At 42.1% G+C, this 20,532-nt stretch overlaps 2 protein-coding genes across 4 annotated transcripts; one reads left to right on the forward strand and one right to left on the reverse strand.

Moving 5' to 3' along the window:
• Window positions 1–157: 157 nt before the first annotated feature.
• On the forward strand, window positions 158–10,389 carry Fkbp7 (FKBP prolyl isomerase 7). Of its 2 annotated transcripts, XM_051166651.1 has the most exons (4): window positions 158–473; window positions 1,318–1,469; window positions 5,685–5,818; window positions 10,185–10,389. In XM_051166651.1, the coding sequence occupies exons 1-4, from the start codon at window positions 217–219 to the stop codon at window positions 10,344–10,346; spliced, it is 705 nt and encodes a 234-aa protein (XP_051022608.1). In that variant the 5' UTR covers window positions 158–216; the 3' UTR covers window positions 10,347–10,389. The 2 variants fall into 2 exon arrangements, with proteins under 2 accessions (XP_051022608.1, XP_051022609.1); XM_051166652.1 differs by lacking the exons at window positions 158–473; window positions 1,318–1,469 and adding an exon at window positions 3,689–3,820.
• Window positions 10,390–12,562: 2,173 nt separating this feature from the next.
• On the reverse strand, window positions 12,563–19,928 carry Pjvk (pejvakin). Of its 2 annotated transcripts, XM_051166815.1 has the most exons (6): window positions 19,502–19,928; window positions 18,342–18,537; window positions 17,475–17,616; window positions 14,328–14,445; window positions 12,975–13,073; window positions 12,563–12,862 (listed from the first exon to the last, which is right to left on the reverse strand). In XM_051166815.1, exons 1-6 carry the CDS (start codon window positions 19,710–19,712, stop codon window positions 12,570–12,572), a joined length of 1,059 nt encoding a protein of 352 aa, XP_051022772.1. In that variant the 5' UTR covers window positions 19,713–19,928; the 3' UTR covers window positions 12,563–12,569. The 2 variants fall into 2 exon arrangements, with proteins under 2 accessions (XP_051022772.1, XP_051022773.1); XM_051166816.1 differs by lacking the exon at window positions 12,975–13,073.
• Between the last annotated feature and the right edge of the window lie 604 nt (window positions 19,929–20,532).

Below are 20,532 nucleotides of genomic sequence, written 5' to 3' on the forward strand. Positions count from 1 at the left end.
TTAGTGAGAAGAAGCAACGGGGTGTGCGGTTCTACTCTCCCTGATACAGCCACTTGCGGCATCTGACACCAGGAACACACTCCAGGGAGCAGCTAGCTTCGGGCTGCCAGAGAGAGGCGGAGCCTGGAGTAACCCCGCCTTGGAGCTTTGTGACGTAGGACAATGCCTGCCACGCGTCCGAATTCCTTCTAACCCCGTAGCGGCACGCCAGCGCACATGCTGAAGGGCTTACCCTGCGTCTGGGGGACTCCTGCTTTGGGAATCATGCACTTAATATTCAGACTAGCTGTTTTCCTTAGCCTGTGGGGCTGTTCCAACGGTCAGGGACAAACGAAGGAAGAAAGCACAGAGGAAGTGAAAATAGAAGTTTTGCATCGTCCAGAAAACTGCTCCAAAACAAGCAGGAAAGGAGACCTGCTGAATGTTCATTACGACGGCTACTTGGCTAAAGATGGTTCCAAGTTCTTCTGCAGGTAGGAGATGTTCCGTGCGGTTCAACTTCACTTGGTACGCCAGATCTTGCCCCACCACCACCACCAGCAGCAGCAGCAACAGCGGCCAGAAGCCTAATTGATTGTTTTTAGTTTTTGTCTGCTTGTTTCTCAACAGTAAATTAAACCATTATGCGGATTTAGATTAGAAAAAAAGTTCCTAAAAAAAAAAAGAATGTTTTTCATTGTTAAAAATGTTAGTTCAGTAAACTGAGTGCAGATCCACTAGATCATGCATACCGCTGGCTGTTGGACAGGATAGTCGCTCTTTCTCCTCACCCAGAACTGAAATCTCTTTCCAAAGAGAATGTATAAGGAAGCTACGGCGTTTTATTCTGGTCTTCGGTGAGTCGTTTTCAAACAGAGACCCTGGTGACTGCGTCTGTCCTATGCTCTCATCCCTACTCTGTGCTGTTACTTCCCAAAGACAGGCCTAGAGAAAGTAATTCTTTCCGATTTGAAAGAAAACTTACTCTTCTCATTTGGAAGAGAAATCTGACAGGATGATATTTTCAGTCCTTAAAAAGGAAATTTGAGGCTCAGCCTGCCCCTTAGGTTTGGGGAAACAAACCCAGGGAAGCTATTTTGTTCAAGCCTCACAGCCGGTGAGAGATAAGGGGGCCCCCTTTTAAAAGTCTGGCAATAGAACAGAAAATGCAATGATACTGTCAGTTTATGGGGAAGTTAGAGCAAAACACTTGACAGAGGACAGAGTTCTGGGGAAAGAGATTCCAATTTTAAATAATGACAAAAATGCCTAGCTGTATTTAAAAGTTTCCTTTTCAATGAGATCAGCTTACTTAGCACTAAGTGTGGTTTCTTACAGCCGGACACAAGATGAAGGCCATCCCAAGTGGTTTGTTCTTGGTGTCGGGCAAGTCATAAAGGGGCTGGACATCGCCATGACGGGCATGTGCCCTGGAGAGAAGAGAAAGGTGATTATACCGCCTTCATTTGCATATGGAAAAGACGGTTATGGTAAGATGCTTTAATATATCTTTTAAAAAATAATAATAAACCAGTCACTTATAAAAAGTCAAAATAAAACTATATTCTGAAAAAAATAATGAAAGTAAGCCTCAAAAAGCTATTTGCTCATTGCAGCACTGTCCACAGGAGGCAAGAGGTGCAAGAAAGCCAAGAGTTCAAAGACGGGAGGTTGAAGGAGACAATAAATACAACATGCACACAGCGGGGTAAAAGAAGTGAAATTCTGACTCAGGGCACAGCATAGATGAACCTTAAAGGATATTCACTACGCTAAGTGAAACAAGCCAGATACAAAAAGTACCAGCCCTGTAGGGATTTATACAAAGTATTTATAGTAGTCAGGCCAATAGTGGACCTGAAGGGACAGGACAGAAGGAGGTGCTGAGGTGCTGAGCCCTATTGTTTCAGTGCTCATAGGGCTGGAGAGATGGCTCAGAGGGTAACAGCACTGACTGCTCTTCCAAAGGTCATGAGTTCAATTGCCAGCAACCACATGGTGCCTCACAACCATCTATAGAAAAATCTGTATACATAATAAATAAATAAATCTTTAAAAAAAAAAAGAGTTCCAGATATAAATTGCACAGTAACACACTTGTACTGCCTCATAGAGGGAGAGCTTCACATACACTTAACCCTACAGCCTAGCGTAGGAAATGTCACCTGATGATGCGGTTGGAAGGACTAGAAGGGTTTGTTTTCTCTCTGAAGTTTTGAATTGTTTGAGTTGTTGGCTCTTGCCAACTCCTGACCGAAATAGCAAGCGCGTAATTAGCACTCGGACTCCTAAGGTGCGAGTTTGGCATTGTCTCCAGGTCTCAGGGACCGGCCCTCCTTGAAGCTGTTGGCTGAGTCTTTAAGAGGTGCTCCCCCCTTGCCTATGCTTTTCTCAGTAAGAGAAGGCCACTGCCCCAGGCCAGACGGAGGCAAGCCAGTACTTCAAGCCTGGACCTGACTCGCTAGAAGAGATGCTACCAGATACATACAGCTTCATGTTCAGGGAGTCTGCCAATCATTTGCTCCCATCAGAATAGCTCCTAGGGCTGAGCATGTGACACTCTCTGCGGTGTTGGCTTGCCTAACACAGGCAAAGCCCTGACTTTAATCCCCAGCACTGCACCACAAAAGCAAAAGAACAAACACAGTTTCCCATGGTATCACAATTTGCATAGTGAGTATGTGTGTGTGTGTGTGTGTGTGTGTGTGTGTGTGTGTGTGTTTACAGGACCCTGAGAAAGAATAAACAATACTATCTTCAAAATGTCACGAGTTGAGCTTACTTTCCAGGCAAAATGATGCAGGCAAAGTTTGCCTTTCAGTGTCTCCTCCCTCAGTTTCTGAGTCGTCATGCCAACGCTCTGCTGACCTTAGAGCACCCACATCCATCTTCAGTGGGTACCAGTCCTGGCTCCGTTGTCCTGTGATCCAAATGGCTACTTTATCCTTTACCTAAACTAATTTCTACTTAGTTAGAGATGACTACCCACCTGCCTAAACTGTCAAAAAAGAAGAAATACACTCTTTCTGCATGGAAACAGTTCTTAATGGCTTTGAGGAGTTCTGCCCTAAGCTTCAAAGCAATTAGTCTCACTAGCACCTTTATGTTACCTGTAAGAAAACTGAGGCCTAAAAAATATGTACATAGGGCTGTAGTTACTTATCTGTTGGCCTTACCTGTATTACAGTAGCTTAGAGTCCCTAGTTTTAGAAGTTGGAGTGTAGACCGTAGCTATTTAGCAGAATCTTCTTGATTATATAAGCTTTTTAAAATATATATTTTATTTTAAAAAGGAGAAAATATATTTTATTAATTGAGTTTCATACATGCATACTATATTTTGATAATATTCATCCCCTTACTCCCCCCCCAATTCCTTTCAGATGTGTTCTCCACCTCTCTTCCCCCTTCTAACTTTGTGTCCTTCACAGAGAGAGAGAGAGAGAGAGAGAGAGAGAGAGAGAGAGAGAGGCATATCCTACCAAGTGAAATTTGTGTTGTGCATATACTCGTGGGTGTGTTACCACCTAATGGAGCATGGTTGACCTACCAGGGACCAAAGCCTTAAAACTGACTCTCCTTCCCCAGAAGCCGTCAGCTGTCCATAGCTGAGTTACAGGGAAGGGCAGGAACACTAGCATGCTGCCTGGCTTCATCTTTACATGTCTTGTTCTCAATGAGCTTAAAGTAATAAAACGTAACATGAGTTATAACTTCATTTTAGGTGATGCTTGAAGAAGTTTTTCCTCGGGCGAAATGTCCCTTGGCTCATGTCCCAGAACACCCCTGCATGTCTTGAAGTGCATGTGGCTTTCTAGTGCTTTAATTAACCATCTATGTGGTATGTATATTTTCTCTGCATTAACTCCTACCTCTCTATTCTACCTCTATAAATGTAAATAATTCTACTGCAGTGCATATCTATCTCTCTTTTATGTTTTAATTTTTTTGGGGGTGGGAATAGCGGCTAGCAACATTTTTCTGTATTTGTGATGGAATCGCTCAGGAACCTCCTCTGCATCTGTGGTGCTTTCTCTTGAGGAGTTTGAGTTGGGGTTTCCCGACAGCCCAGTGGTGTGAGTGTTCACTTGCCTGGCAGACTCTGCTTCCGCCACCAGCACCGAAAGAGCAACAGGAACTTGTGTTTTGAGTCTGTCTTCATTATGGTCGTTCAAAGCTAGGTGACATGTAGGACCTTAGATCAGGGTTTGACAACAGGCGCCTGATGGTGGATAGCTTTGTCCATGTCCTGGCTTCAGAAGTCATGATCCACGGCTTTGGCCCATCACTTCTGCCCTTTCTTCTGTCAGCTACGAACGTATGTCAGCAAGAATCATCCACTTGACTATTTAAGGAGTTGCTGTCCCTTCTGAGGAACTAACTTAGCCACTTTCAAAGGGTGTTGTTCATTTTGTTGGACCCTTGTGTGCGTGTCCTAGATCACGTGACCGTAAGGACACACTCAGCCACTCACTGCCTCTTGGCAACGCTGTGGGATACTCACCTGAGAAAAGCCCCCACCTCACTAAAGCCACCAGCGGCGTCAGCTAACAGATGAACCACCTGACTAAAACTCTCCGATTTCATATTTAAATGTATTATGATAATTAGAAATTTCTTTGTAAAATTGTTTCTGGGTTTCTGTTGCTGAGTTTCTCTTTTGGATATCTGTAAAGAATTTTAAAAACAGACTGGTTTTTTGTTGTTGTTGTTGTTGTTGTTTGTTCTTTATTTTTTACTGATGCTTCTGGGTGACTTCATAAAATTATTTCCATACAGCTTACTCTTTGGAATCTCTTTTCCTTCTTTTTTTTTTTTTTTTTTTTTTTTTTAACAGATTTATTTAATTACTAAGTATACAATATTCTGCCTGCATGTACACCTGCATGCCATAAGAGGGCATTAGATCACATTATAGATGGTTGTGAGCCACCATGTGGCTACTGGGAATTGAACTCAGGACCAATGGAAGAACAGTTAATGCTCTTATCCTCTGAGCCATCTCTCCAGCCCCTCTTTTCCTTCTTAAGTCCATTTGTTTCTGTATGTGGGCAAAGCACGTGCCTTAGCAGGTATGTGGAGGTCAGGGGCAACTTGTGGAAGGCAGTTCTCTCCCTCACGGCGGGTTCTGGTTCTGAACTCAGGTCATCAAGCTTGGCACCAGGCGACACTGAGTCTTCTCACCAGGCCAACGATGGGATTGTTCTACTCACACCTTTTCTCTGTACCATACCTCTGCTATATGATGACCAGGATAGACTAATAATATCTTTGTTTATTCTGACTTAATTAGGAAACTGGTCCAGAAAGGCCTTTGAACTGACTTGGTTTAAAATACACAAGGGGGAAAAGGTTCCAAAATATTTTTATAAAAGGGGGAAAAAAATAAATTGATCAGCCTTGATTTTTTTTTTTTTCTTCCCCAAGACAGGGTTTTTTTGTAGACCAGACTGGCTTCAGACTCACAAAGATCTGCCTGTCTCTGCTTCCCAGGGTGCCGGGACTAAAGGACCATGCCACCACGCCCAGCTGGCCCTGATTTTTTTTTTTTTTTTTTTTTTTTTTTTTTTTTTTTTGATGCTATAAAGTTTAATGTTTTGAAAGCAGTTCTCTAAGCGCTATAACCCTGACCCTAATGTGAGAACTGAGGGAGCTCCCGGAAGTTCCTTTCGTGCAAGTCAAACTGTTAAAATTTAAACCCTTAGCAAAAGTCAAGATTCCACCCAACGCAACTCTGATTTTTGAGATTGAACTTTATGCTGTGACCAAAGGACCGCGGAGCATTGAAACATTTAAACAAATAGACACGGACAACGACAGGCAACTCTCTAAAATGGAGGTAACACACGCTTCCTGTGTACAGTTTAGATGTCTGTTTGTTTGTTTGTTTGTTTTTCATTATAGCTCAAGTTGTGTTGACTCTTCTTAGCTTTCACTAATTATTGGTTCCGATTGCACAGTTGGGCTGTTGGCCGAAAACTCTGAGAGAAAATATCCTTTTTCTTGTTTCTATATCTGGGGAAGGTCTTTAAAATCATAATGTAACTTCATGATACAAGCCTGGAGCTTCCGCTACTCCCAAACCTCGTGAAAGAAGATAACACTTTGAAGGACAGCCTGGGCTACAGAGAGTTCAAGGCTATCCTGGGCAACTTACTAACAGCCTGTCTCAAGATGTACAAAAGGGCGTGTGGCTATGGCTCGGTGGTAGAATGCTGTGTGCTTGCTTGACAAGCGCTAGGCCCTACACTGTATCTCGGGTCACCTAGCTCTCTTCATCTCTCCCTCCAACCCTCTTCCCATGCAGGAAGCTCCTCCTCCTGGAACTTAGAACTTAGTAAGTACTTCCCCAGTGAGCCTGCAGGGAGAGAGGTGTGCCTGCCAGGCAGCGTCTCACCTTGCTTCCTACTGCTGTGATAAAGACCACAACCAAAAGCAACTTGGGGATAAGGGCCTTATTTGGTGTACACGTCCTGGGTCACAGTCCCCTCAGGAGGCCAGGGCAGGAACCGAAGCAGAGACTACACAAGCTTACTGGCTTATTCCCCAGGCCTTGCTCAGCCTGCTGTCTTAGACACCCCAGGACCACCTACCTGCCCGAGGATGGCACTGCCCACAGTGCCCTCCCACGTCAATCATTAATCAAGAAATCAACCCCCTCACCCTCACCCCCACTCCCACCACACCCCAGACTTTGCCAGAGACTAGTCTCAGAGAGGCAGGTTCTCAATTGGGAGTCCACCTTCCCAGAGGACTCGGGTTTGTTTGTTTGTTTGTTTTTTACCAGAACAGCAGGCTTTAAAAGGGCCCTTAAAGGGGAACTGCTTTCAGTGTTCCTCAGCACCCTCTTTGGAGTGAATAGCCACAGTGAAGGGATTCACATGGCACCCTGGGAACAGCCTGTGCACCCACCCTTACTTCAGCCACACCCAGAGGTTCCTTCTGCAATACAAATAACCTCTAGACGTTAGCGCTTCTGCACTTCTCCATTTATTTCGTTGGGGGGAAAAAAGTAAAGGAAATCCAAGATATTTAGCTACAGTGTCCCAGGCATCTTGTTGGGCATCTGCTATGTAATCATCAGATGGCTAAGAATGATTTCTGGCCAGTTGTAACAACAGTCCTCTTCTGTTGACATTGACCCTGCGTCAGTCCTACCGTATAGACATTTCCTTCCTTTTACAGATGATAGTCCTAGTGTTCAGAAAGGGGAAATTTTTGTCGAAGAACACATAAATCAATGTGGAAGCCCAGATTTGATGTGAGCTAACAGAACCTTTCTTGCTTAATGATCAGAAAGATGTAATGGATTTTTTTCCTTCAGTTTAAATAAGGTGAGAGTGGGGTACAGTATTAAACTACAAAAGGAAAGTAGTGTGGGGCCCATTACTAGCAAAAATTAAAGTCACAGTGCTAGGTAGATGGCTCAGCAATTGAATACTCCCTGCCCTTACAGAGTACCAGAGTCACCTCCAGCATCTACCCCCAGTTTACAACTCCCTATAACTCCAGTTACAAGAGATCTGATGTCCTCTTTTGGTCTCGTGGGTACTGCAAGCACACATTAAATAGTGAAATAAATCTTTTTTTTTTTTTTTTTTATTAAAGTTATATTCTACCTGCTCCCTTTTTTTGTATCTCTACTACACTATATGGAGAAAGAATAGATATTGAACATTGGTTTTATTGTTTATAAAAAGATGATTTTGGTTTAGAAAATGCAGACTTTTTGAAGCTGTTTCAAATACTTCATATCTATGGAGGATTGCTATGTCTCAGCAGCGAAGGGGAAACACTTTGTCTCCCTTCAGATAGGATCAAAATCACATCTGGAGCCTGCTTCAAGGTCTACTGGCCATCCTAGAGCCATTTGTGATGGCCTGAGCATGGAATATGTACCACAGTGTTCAACTCCACCTTTCAAAGTGTCTCTTACCTTTAAAAAGCCCCAGGATTGCAGAATATTGTCTCCTGATCAGTGCACTGTGCTTCCTTTAGCATAAATCACCATTTTCCTGCAGAGAAACAGTTGAGTTGCAAGAGAATTTTAAATTACGTGTACACATTTTAAAAAGTAAAAAAAAAAAAAAAGTTGGCCGTGGTGCTGTACACAAGGAAATGAAAAAATAAAATAAACATGACATTTTGTGACTTCGCTTAACTCGACTGAAACAAGTACCATTTTGACATGAAACCTGTGTAAAAATTTTCAGCAAGATGTACTTTTGTAGTCATGTCCCAAATCTGCTGTGATGTACATTTACAGGAACTGTCTCAGTTTGCTGTGGCCACATTTCAAATGCCCAGAAATTGCATTGGCTAGGAGGACAGAGCTTTATTGCATGTTTGCTTAGAGAAAGCACAAACGGGCAGTGCTTCAGAACGTCTCAAGCCCTTGGCTGACTTGATTATACAATAAATTCATTAATTCCAGCCACAGAAACACTAATGAGATTTTATTAAATAATGGCAATCTGGAAGCATGTTTTCCTTTCTTAATATGAACATGTAAGTTATAAGAATGTATTTAGAAAGAAAAAAGAATGTATTTAGTTTCAGGAAAACTCAGTGTGGCTGGTACCACCAGTCTATAACCCAGGAACAGCTCATTTGAACACCCATTTCTCTTCAAAAATTAAAAACAAAAAAATTCCTGGGCCAGGCATAGCAGGACATTGCTTTAAAACCAGTACTTGGGGGCTAGAGAGATGGCTCAGAGGTTAAGAACACTGGCTGTTCTTCCAAAGGTTCCAAGTTCAATTACCAACAACCACATGGTGGCTCATAACCATCTATAATGAGATCTGGTGCCCTCTTCTGCTGTGCAAGCATACGTGCAGGCAGAATACTGTATACACAATAAATAAATAAAATCTTAAAAATAAAAATAAGCAAACAAACAAAAACCCAGCACTTGGGAGGCAGAGGCAAGCAGATCTCTGTGAGTTTGAGACCAGCCTGGTCTACAGAGCGAGTTCTAGGACAACCAGGGCTACACAGAGAAAACCTGTCTCGGGAAAAAAAGTCAAATTTGGGTCTGAAGTAAATGGGTAGGAATTCCATTTTAAAACCCTACTTTGTAAACTGGGCAGGGTGGCACAAGCTTGTAATCCTAGTACTTGGGAGGCAGAGGCAAGCAGATCTCTGTGAGTTTGAGGCCAGCCTGGTCTACATAATGAGTTCCAGGATAGTGAGGGATAGAGAGACCCTGTTTCAAAGGTATTTCCTGTTGGGGGATGGTCTGATGTATTTTGATGCTAATTACACTTGCTGTCTCTGTGACCCACCTTTTGATTAATAAAAAGCCATCCACCTGGGCAGGGCAGAGGCAATAGAGGTGTGGCTAAGGGTCCCAAGAAGGAAAGAGAGGAATCCTGGGAAGAAAAAGAGAGACTACCATGACAAAAAAGAAAAAATAGAAAAAAAGAAAGAAAGAAAAAAACCCCAGAGGAGAAAGTAGAAGACCGCCATGGGTTAGATGGAGGAGAAGTGTGTGGCCCGCATGGATGGAGATCCGGCCCAGATAAAGAATATTAGCAAGTATTTGAGGTTACGGAGGGGAGGTAGCTTGAGAGAAATTATTAGAAGCAGATGGCGTGGGATTGAGCCAGCGATCCCATGCCTGCCCCACTATGGGAAGCAGTTTAGAGGATTAATATCTGCCCTGCCCCAGGTTAACTGAGGCTATTTAAAAAGATATCAAGTGTCTCTGTCTTGATTGATTGCTAGCCAGGCCTACTGATAATACAAATAATACAGATAATTTAAAAACAATAATTTCCAAACCCTAAGACACCTTTTTAAAAATGTTTATGGGCTGGCAAGATTTCCTTGTGAGTATAGCTCTTGCTTCAAGCCCAATGACCTGAGTTCAGCCCCCAGGACTCCACATGAAGAAAAGGGAGAACCAGTTCCCACAAGTCATCCTCTGACCTCCACATATCCACCATGGTCCTTGAGTGCCCCCTCCCCAAACAATGAGATGTTACTTAAAGTGCTTGTGACGTTCAATATGCTCATTCATGACTGTAACCAGTTCCCAAAGTGACTAGACATTTGTGGTGGGGTTCTTGGTTGGTGGGTTGGTGGGTTTGGTGGGTTGGTGGGTTGGTAGGTTGGTTGGTTGGTTGGTTGGTTGGTTGGTAGGTTGGTTATTGGTTGGTTGGTTGGTTTTTTATTAACACCACTTTGTTCTGGCCCTCTAGATAGAGCTTTACTTACAGAAGGACTTTGAAAATGATCCAAAGTCCCATGACGAGTCGTACCGGAATGCAGTTTTGGAAGACATCTTCAAGAAAAATGACCACAATGGAGACGGCTTCATTTCTCCAAAGGAATACAATGTGTACCAACATGATGAGCTATGAATTTATTTTACTTATTTGCTGGTAACTTACTGTACTTTGCTTTTTTTAAAAAAAAAAATCACTTTTCTCCAAGTTGTAGTTTTTCCTGATGAAAAGATGTTTGTTTCCTTCAATAAACATAATTTTGGTGTACTAGTGTGAAGCTGTTTTGCAGATCTAACTCTGGGGTTGGTGTGATTGTGTTTCATGTTATTTTTTTCTGTGGCCAAAAATTGCAGTACCAGGGAATGGGCCTGGATTCCAGCGGGTGACATTCCTCCTTCAGGATATCAATGAATACACATGTGAAAACACACTATTTTACTAGCAGCAAGTATAAATATGTAAAGATCCAATGTTTTAGCTCTTCTAATGCTCTGTATCTAAAAATACTCAGAGACCAGGAACTAATGTCTCTTATATATGTGCATTTCCTAATGTTATAGGTAGTAGGGTATGAAAAATATTAGAACAAAACCTTTCTTTGGAGTTTGCAGGAAGATGCAAGTTATGTATAGCTGACTCAAGAAGCATTTCAACACACTGTACTTATTTGAGGCAAGCTTGCTATGGAGCCCGCTGACCATAGGGTGAATACCCTCCTGCCTTGGCATTCTGATGGCTGAGATTATAGCAGAAATGTTATCCAACACAGAGAAGTAACAGAAGCCACCACACTAATAAATGCCACATAGGCAGACAAATCTTTGTTTTTTTTCAAGACAGGGTTTGTCTGTGTATCCCTGGCTGTCCTAGCTCTGTAGACAGGCTGGCCTCGAACTCACAGAGATCTGCCTGCCTCTGCCTTCCAAGTGCTGGAATTAAAGGCGTGCATCATATACAGACAAAATGTAACACCTTAACTACTACTACTTAACTTTCTAGCACTTTCTCAATCACCAAGCCTTCTACCAGTTTACTTCCCTCAAAAGCTGTGCGTGAAGTGTCAAAGTAAATATGTAAGCACTCTTCCTAGCCCATCATTTTTCATACAAGTTATTTGTGTAGACTTCTTGGTTTGTTTTTATGACAGACAGCCTTTGCTATGTAGCCCAAGTTTGCCTTGAACTCACTGTGCAGCCTAGCCTGGTGTCAGACTTTTAATATTCCAGGCCTCGGTTTCCTGCATACCAGGATTACAGGCATGTACTATCTCAGCCGGTACAAAGCACTGCTAAACTTGTTTTTAAAAGTTAAGCGTACACTAGCTGGTGGCTCAGTTGCCTAACAGGCTCGAAGACCCAGCAATATACAACCTGGGCCTGATGGCAGACACCTTTAATGCCAGCAGAAAAAGGAGGGAGTCAGCATAACCTGGGCCACACAGAGAGTTCAAGACCAGCTGGGATTACACGAGACTCTACTGAAAAGAGAGGAAAAGTACATACTACAGTAAATGAATACCTGAAAACGTATCTTTTAAATAATAAGCATGTATGCCCATTCTACAGTGCGCCGTTCTGCGTCTATATGATTGCTCTAGGCTTTGGGGTAAATCAAATAACAATAAGACAATTGTTTAGTTGTCAGTATATGACAACAGAAGTCTTAGAAAGTAGGTGAAAAACATGAAAACCCACAGTGGCATGTAACCCACCTAATCCTAAGGTTTAGGTAGGTGAGTCACTTGAGCCCAGGATTTGGAGACCAGCTTTGATAACATAGCAAGGTCCTACTCACCCGTACTCCACCCCCCAAAAGAAGGAAATTTGAAAACAAAATATATTAAATCCATTAAAAATTTCCAAAGACATAGCCCTGTCCTGTTTCCCTTAACTTTAAAGTGAAAGTACCCATTTTTACAAAGCAAAATTAGTAGCCAGAGTGACAGCCCATTACCACTGGCAGTTACACTGTTATCTGTACACCAGGGCCTCATGCTGGGCCCTGTGGTTTTAAACCCAATACCACTATTAAACATTTAGGAATATATTAAATTATTAACACATTTTTTTTCCTCTTAGCAAACCTAGGGCACTAAAGGGCACTAAAGTAACCATTTGTGCTCATTTGTTTAACTGTTGAATTAAAACGTGATTAAATCTACAATTTGTATTTAGAAAAATAGGAAAATACTATGATAATGCTACCTAAAAGGCCTTCTGCTGTTTTGTTGGGGAGTTTTTTTGTTTTGTTTTGTTTTGTTTTTTGTTTTTAATTCGTCCAAACAAACCTAAGCAATGCAAGGAAGCTTTGTGACACAGTAGGTACATAGAACACCAACGAAACATTTCCTCCTTCCTTTTATTTCATTCTCTTGTGCCAAATATCAAAACAAGGCACGGCGTGAAGCCTCACGTACTTCACGCCGTCCACAGAACACTGGAAACACCCATAAACCGTCTCTCTCCTCAAGTTCCCCATTCCACAGAGTATGCAGGGCCCTTTAGGAATGTTGTGGTTTAGTAAGTTCACCCGGATGTGGGTGCCCTCCTTGAGGGAAATGTCAGTCATGCTGAGAGGCTTGTCATAGTAGTCCGAAAAGAGATCATCTAGGTAAAGCTGGGAGCGAGAAATGGCATCCATCACTCTCCTATCTGCAAAACAGAAACCAGAAACATGTTAGAAGTCAAGATAACTGTGTGTCTAGAGGTGCCAAGCCGCACCCTCCTCCCTCAGAAAACAAGTGGGCTTTAAGCATTAACATACTTCTTTCAAAGAGTATATTCCTCAGTCTGTACAACATGGCAAAGGTGGTCGTTTCTTCCCTTTCAAATCCTCCTTTTGACACTGAAGTGACACAAAGGTCTACAAACAAATTTGAGACATTATTCTTTATCTAATATTTTATTATTTCATAGGGAATACAGATTCTCAAACAGGCAATTTATTGAATATTTTTTATAAATCTAAACTACACAGTTGAGGAAAAGATGTTTACAAGTACAAAACTCAGAGACAAAAATCATACACTGACTTGCCTCTAGCCCACCCTGTACCCAGCCTGTATTTTATGGACTTTGTGTATTCTTAGAAGCTCTGTTATGTGCAGACTTATGTATGTTTCCAGAAATGTCTGTATCATACATAGTTCTTTAAAATCTCTCCCAGAGATCATTGCATGCCCAGAGCTACCCATTCTTCGTGGATTTGTCCTCTGTTGTGCTCATGGGCTCCCTCGGATGTTTCCAATGTTTTGCCATTAGGAACTAAAGATTCTGTTCCTCTATTACTGTCCATATAAGGCTCTGTAGTCCTATAGCATTAATTCCTGGAAATGAATGGCCATAGGCAACATTACATTTTGATGAAGCCATTTTATACCCCTCCCTACAGTCCATATAACTGCAAAACCCAACAGTTACAGTTGGGTTCCGAGTTGAGTTTACTTAGAATGGAGTTTTGTTTCTCACCTTCCTGATCCCCTTTCTCCAGCACTACAGAAAGATCTACAGAGGTAAATTACCAGAGCTAGCAGACTCCCTTGCCTCGCCCTTTCGGAGCTACATCTGGTATGGTTCCAGCTGGCAGTTAACTAAAAAAAAGTCCTGTGAGATGTAGAAAGTTAAAGGAAGCTGCACTGAGCTACCAAACAAGATGACAATTGTAGAGGTAGGAATTAAAATTCTAAAGTTTATGTGCGGTTAGAAAGTTACAGCTAAACAGGTTAAAAATTAATGCCACCTGTTCAGGCATCGTACTGCATTCAGATCTCTTAGTTGCCACGTCTACAAGCTCCCTACCGGAAGTCATTTATTACCCTTTCCACAAATGCTAAGGCATATTTAGTCAGTTTTTCTTTTTATTGCAAATCAATAAGTGTAAGTGGAGTAATATGGGGCCCTCACTAAGAAGCACAAAAGAGGTGCTGGGAAAGTGGGGACCCGGATTTTCCCCAACTACTTTGTCCTAGTGTAAAATCAACCATACAAACACACCCTGCCTCTGTAATCCCAGAAATGAGACAGGAGACAGAGAGGGAGGCAGAGAAGGAAAGAATCATTCCTAGTACATTCTCCTTAAAACTACAATCACTTGAGCTGTGGGTTATCTGTTACTCACCAAAGGCACCATCCAAGTAAATAAAGAGCTCAAAAACACTGAAAGCTATAGTTGTGTGTGCAGGGAAAACAATAGCCTTTTCCCTTCCTTTGGGATTCTGTTCATCCATAAAATGAAACTATAGTAAATAAATAGAGAAAATAATGTTATTATGGTGCATAGCAGAGCAGGGTAGTTTTTTTGGAGAAACAAACTTCCCATAATCCCATCAAAATCAAAACACAACCACCTACCCAAGTCAAGAGTTGCCCTGCCTCCATTGAGTTTTATTACGGAGACCCATGCATGATCTATACTAGGGTCCTCACTTTAGGATTAAAGCCAACAATTAGTGTTCTTGTGGTAAACCCTTTTCTTTTAGCCCCGCCCATCTACTCCAGAAGCCCCACAGCTGTCAGCAGCTTTCCCAGTCACAAAAATGACCACCATCAAGTGAATATTTCATGTAGCACCCCATAAATAACCAATGCTAACCAGAATCTGGAGATATTTGGATATGGATTCTGAACAGACCCCTCCCCCTCATAATGCAGTGATGGATACAATTGGGATATCTTTATGAGAAGGAAGGTGGTGTTCTTGAAGTGCCTTGGCCATCTTACATAGATTATATGTAATACATTAAATTGCAACTGGAGAGGGTTGAAAAGATGACCATTTAGCCCTGTGTTTTTAAAAATATTTTTTCTTTATGATTTGTGTTAGGTAGTGTGCAAGCCAGAGTACCTGCACAGAGATTATAAGACAACTTCACAGAATCAGTCCTCTCTATCATGGGTGCCAAGGACTGAACTCAGGTCACCAGGTTTGTGCAGCAAACTCTCTAACCATTGAGCCCTCTCACTGGTCCTAGTGCTATATTTATTTTTATTTATTTTTAATTTTTATTTATTTAATCACTTTATACCCTGGTCCCCCTCCCTCTTCTCCTCCCTGCCCTGCCCTTACGCCTCCCTCCCCGCTATTCCCTCCTCTCCTACTCCTCAGAGAAGGGGAGGCCCCTAAGGGGTACCAACCCACGCTGGCACCTCAAGTCACAGCAGAACAAAGTGCATCTTCTCCCATTGAAGCTAGACAAAGCAGGCCAGGTAGAGGAAAGGGATCCAAAGGCAGGCAACAGAGTCAGAGGCAGCCCCTGCTCTCATTGTTAGAGACCCACATGACGGCCAAGCTGCACATCTGCTACATATGTGTAGGGAGTCTAGGTCCAGCCCATGCAAGCTCTTTGGTTGGTGCCTCAGTCTCTGTGAGCCCCCTTGAGCCCTGCTTAGTTTACTCTGTGACTCTTCTTGTGGTGTCCTTGACCTCTCTGACTCCCTCGATCCTTCCTCCCATTTTCCCACAGAACTCTCCAAGCTCGGCCTATTGTTTGGCTGTGGGTCTCTGCATCTGTTTCCACCAGCTGCTGGGTGAAGCCTCTCAGAAGGAAGTTATGCTAGGCTCCTGTCTGCAAGCATAGCAAAGTATCATTAATAGTGTCAGGGGTTGGCTTTCTCCCATAGGGTGGGTCTCAAGTTGGCCCAGTCATTGGTTTGCCATTCCTTCAATCTCTGCTCCATCCTTAACACTACACTTCATGTAAACAAGGCACATTTTGGGTCCAAGGTTTTATGGGTGGATTGGTGTCACCCTCCCTCCACTGGAAGTCTCACCTGGCTACAGGAGGAGGCAACTTAAGGCTCCATGTCCCCCATTGTTAAGGATCTCAGCTAGGGTCAACCCCATAGACTCCCAAGGGCCTCACCTGTCCCAGAGATGCCTCCACCAATTTCCATTCTCTCTCCAGGTCCTCCCCACCCAACCTCCAGTGCTTTATTTCTAACAAGTGGTTTTATTTTAATTTTTCTTTATTGAAATATCAATACATCTATGAGGAGCAATGTGCTGCTTTGGCTCATTGCACGTTGGACAGTGATCAACTTAAGGTAATTAGTACATTAGTCCACCGCCTTCAATTTGTACTCTTTCTTTATAAAGTGTATATCCCTTTCCTCTAAACATTTTGAGAATTATGGTGCATTGTTAATCATATTTGCATACATCCAACAGTAACATTGTTCCCATGGATTGAGCCCCTACCCTGCCAACTCAGCCTAGGCTAGTCCCAGTCTATTCTCAACTTCTGAGATGAGCTTTTTTCTTTTTTGTGTGTGTGTGGCATATGCGTGTGCATGTGTTTGGATGTGTGTGTGTGCAATGCATGAGGTACATGATCACATGTGTATGGTGTAGGTAGGTAGATAGATAGATAGATAGATAGATAGATAGATAGATAGATGATAGATAGTAAATAGATAAGTAGATATAAATAGACAGATATATAAATGCAAATCAACTTTTAAAAATTCAGTATGAATTACATTACTTAAAAATAAAATTAAAGCTGGATGATGATGGTAATGCACCCCTGTAATCCCAGCACTTGGGGGACAGAGGCAGGGAGATCTCTGAGTTGGAAGCCAGCCTGGTCTACAGAGTGAGTTCCAGGACAGCCAGGGCTACACGGACAATACTTGTCTTTTTAAAAAAATCATTCCTCTGAAACTTTGTCTCAGCTGACACGGTGGTACATGCCTGTAATCAAAGAACTTGGGAGGCAGAGGCTGGAGGATCTCTGTGAGTTTGAGGCCAGCCTGTTCTACAAAGCAAGTTCAGGACAGCCAAGGCTACATAGAAAAACACTGTCTCAAAAAACAAACCAACAACAAAACGAGTACAACACCAGGACTTACTTTTTGTTCTGTTTGTTTGTTTGTGACAGGGTTTCTCTGTGTAGCTTTGGCTGACCAGGAACTCACTCTGTAGACCAGGCTGGCCTCGAACTCAGAGATCCACCTGCCTCTGCCTCCACAGTGCTGGGATTAAAGGCACGCGCCACCACTGCCTGGTATTTTTTGCTCTTAATATAACACTGAAGTACCATTTAATTAGAGAGATAGAGTCTCTCCATCCATACACAAGTTCACAAGGATTAGTAATTTGTTCGTATTATATTATTACATGCGTTTAGAACCCAAGTTATCTTGGGTGACTTTCATATTCTGAAGCCAGCCACTCCTACACAACTGAGGCTCTTTCTTTTTCTGCCTTTGATGAGAGTCATAACTCTATTATGTAAACCATAGTGGAGCCTTGAGTGTGCTTTACCCGCATGGCTTCCCCTCGAATGCCAGCGTGCACGGACAGGGAGCACTGCCGTGTGGTTCTGATGCTCTCCATGACCACACACAGCACGGCCTTCCTGCTGCTCCTCGACTGGCGGATCAAACTGTGGTCAAAGTTAATCTTTCTAGAATAAAAAAGATAGACGCATAAGATGCTTTAATGTGTGATTGATTATACAGAACCGAAGGTACCTTTTGTGCTATCCGTGGCCCAGCGTAAGTATGTGTGAATTGAGGCGGGCATAATGCAAATTAGAAAACATAAGCAAAATCACTTGACTAATTTGCCCACTCTTTTGTGGTTTTTCATGTTTTATAGAGCGGAGGCACAACTTGTTTAGCTTTGCAGAAGTGGGCACTGAAGCAGGGCTGTGTGCACACTAGGCGAACGCTGAGCCACCTCCCAGCTACCCACCACTGAGCCACCTCCCAGCTACCCACCCTGTCTTTATTTTTATTTTACTTTGATACAAATTCTCAATAATTTGCTGAAGATGGACTTGAACTCCTATGTAGCCCAAATAAGCTTTGAACTTGTGATCCTCCAGATTCACTCTCCTAAGTATCTGGAAGTACACAGCCTGCATTGTCTCCATTTAATAATTTAGCAAATGTGCGCAAAATGGTAGTGATTTCTTAGAGAAACAACTGAAAACAGTTATCAAGTGATTTTTGATTGGGTAATGGTACTAATTCGCTGCTAACATGTAGTATTCCAAATGAATTAAATATATATAAATACACACACACACATAAAACACCCAAGTGTCTTAGCATCCATTGCGGTGGACTTGATACAGTTTGAGCATTTAATGAGAACACCATAGTGCATCAGGGTCTTTGTACTGACCGCGCAGTAATTTCCTTGAGTAATGTCGATACTTCCACCTCATGTTTGGTTACTACACCGAACGAAGCTTTGACTGCGATGGAATCAGATCCAGTAACATTAATCCCAACATCATTCACAATATGGTTGCTTCGCCTCCCATAGAGGGAGACATCTGACTCATCTTCATAATTCAGTAACTGATAAGACGAGATACCTTAGGAGAAGAAACTTAATATTTTTCAAATGTCTCAAATTCATCTTACCTGGGCTTTGCATATTATCATGTTAACATGACTGAAAAGCTCTTTTGCCCAAAAGTTAGTAGACAGTATTTCAAACCATAGGAAAAGTAGCTTTTACTACCAAAAAAAAAAAAAAAAAAAAGATAGAATACTTAAAATGAAGCCAAATTCTCTGGACAACAGAATACCTATACATCAGTTAAGATCCATTGGGTAGTTGAAAGAAAAACAAGTGTCAATAACCAGTGACTAGCCATCATTCCTGTTATAATCTAGTTTTAAAAATACATTTCGGGGGGCTGAAGAGACGGCTGAGCGGTTAAGAGCACTGACTGCTCTTTCAAAGGACCTGGGTTCAATACTCAGCACCCACATGGCAGCCCACAACTGTCTGTAACTTCAAGATCTGACACCTTCACATAGACACACATGCAGGCAAAACACCAACACACATACAATAAAAATAAATAAATTCAAAAAAATACATTTTGGGGTTGAAGGATGGCTCTGTTTGCAGAGTGCATGTTTGTAAACATGAGGATCTGAGTTCAATTGCCCAGGACCCACATTTAAAAAAAAAAAAAGTTGAGTTTAACTATTGTATAAACTATAAAGATAATTCAAATTGCTTTCATTTATTTGATCATGTGAAATGCTTAAGGCCCACTAATGTCCTATATTATACAGGACAAAAGACATCATTTTATAAGTCAATTTAGTTTAAGAAAAAAACTTATAATCGGTTTTAAAATTAAGCAATAAGAGACTTGAAACTATAAATACTTAAGCATTGTTCATCTTAATGATACTACTACCACATAAAAGTGGATTTTATTCATAAAATGTATATTATTAGTATACTTGATCTATAGAACCTCTGTTAGGTTATTAATGATATAGCCCCATAGAGAGTCATTTCCAAACATTTAAACTTACCAGCTGAAATTTCTCGGTCTCCTATGAGAATATCTTTAAGTGTGAAGGGTGTAGAGGTAAATTTGTATCTAGGAAACAGGAAACACCGCTTCTTTTTTACCACCAGACTCAGGGGTTGGTATTTGTCAGCTTCACTGAGGCTTGGAACAGGGACTAATCTTCCTCCATCTCCGACTTGCTTAACGAAGCTCTTCGTGGCAGCAGCAAACATATTAATATCAAGACGTCATCCACTGCGACCCTCAGGCAACAAACCCATTTTGGAAGAAGAGAATCAGAAACCAAACTGAGCCTTGTTTGATGTCAAATACAATTTCGCAGCTTTGAGGCGTGAGGCGCACGCTCACCAAGTAGTTTGCCGGTGTGCGGTTCACAACACTGCCTCCCTTCGTGAACTCAGGTAATGAATAATAGACAGCAGTGGAAAGTGATACGCTGAACGCGTCTAACTTGGAATGGCAGTCTGCAGAGCTAAAACATACACAGAAAATTAATTCAAACATGCTGCCAATGTCCCTAAGGAGACCATAGTGGAGAGTGTTTTGCCACAAGCAACAAGCCAGTTTGGAAGGAGGCGTAAAGTCCTATGTGGAACGGTGCGATTGGGCCCTAACATTAGGCCTAGGTACCATCTGCGATGGACGTCATCCAAGAAGAATCCCTTCGCAAGTCCAGCAGGTGAACTTTGGCAACAGAAAAGTACTTTTTGGTGCCGGGTGTGGTGAAGCGCACCTTTAATCCCAGCACTCGGAAGGCAGAGGCAGGTGGATTGCTGTGAGTTTGAGGCCAGCCTGCTCTACAAAGTAAGTGCAGGACAGCCAAGACTACGTAGAAAGACCCTGTCTCAAAAAAACAAAACAAAGCAAAAACCAAAAACCAAAACCAAAACCAACAAAAAATAGCAAAAAAGAAAAAAAAAAAAGTACTTCACAATGGACAGATCATTGGGTGAGCATTTCTCTCACCTGGAATTTTGTATGCTTACGAAACTATCTATGTGTTTAATACCAAATATCAGTTCACAGAATACA

Source organism: Acomys russatus, chromosome 24 (genome assembly GCF_903995435.1).
Source record: "Acomys russatus chromosome 24, mAcoRus1.1, whole genome shotgun sequence".
Classification (NCBI taxonomy): domain Eukaryota; kingdom Metazoa; phylum Chordata; class Mammalia; order Rodentia; family Muridae; genus Acomys; species Acomys russatus.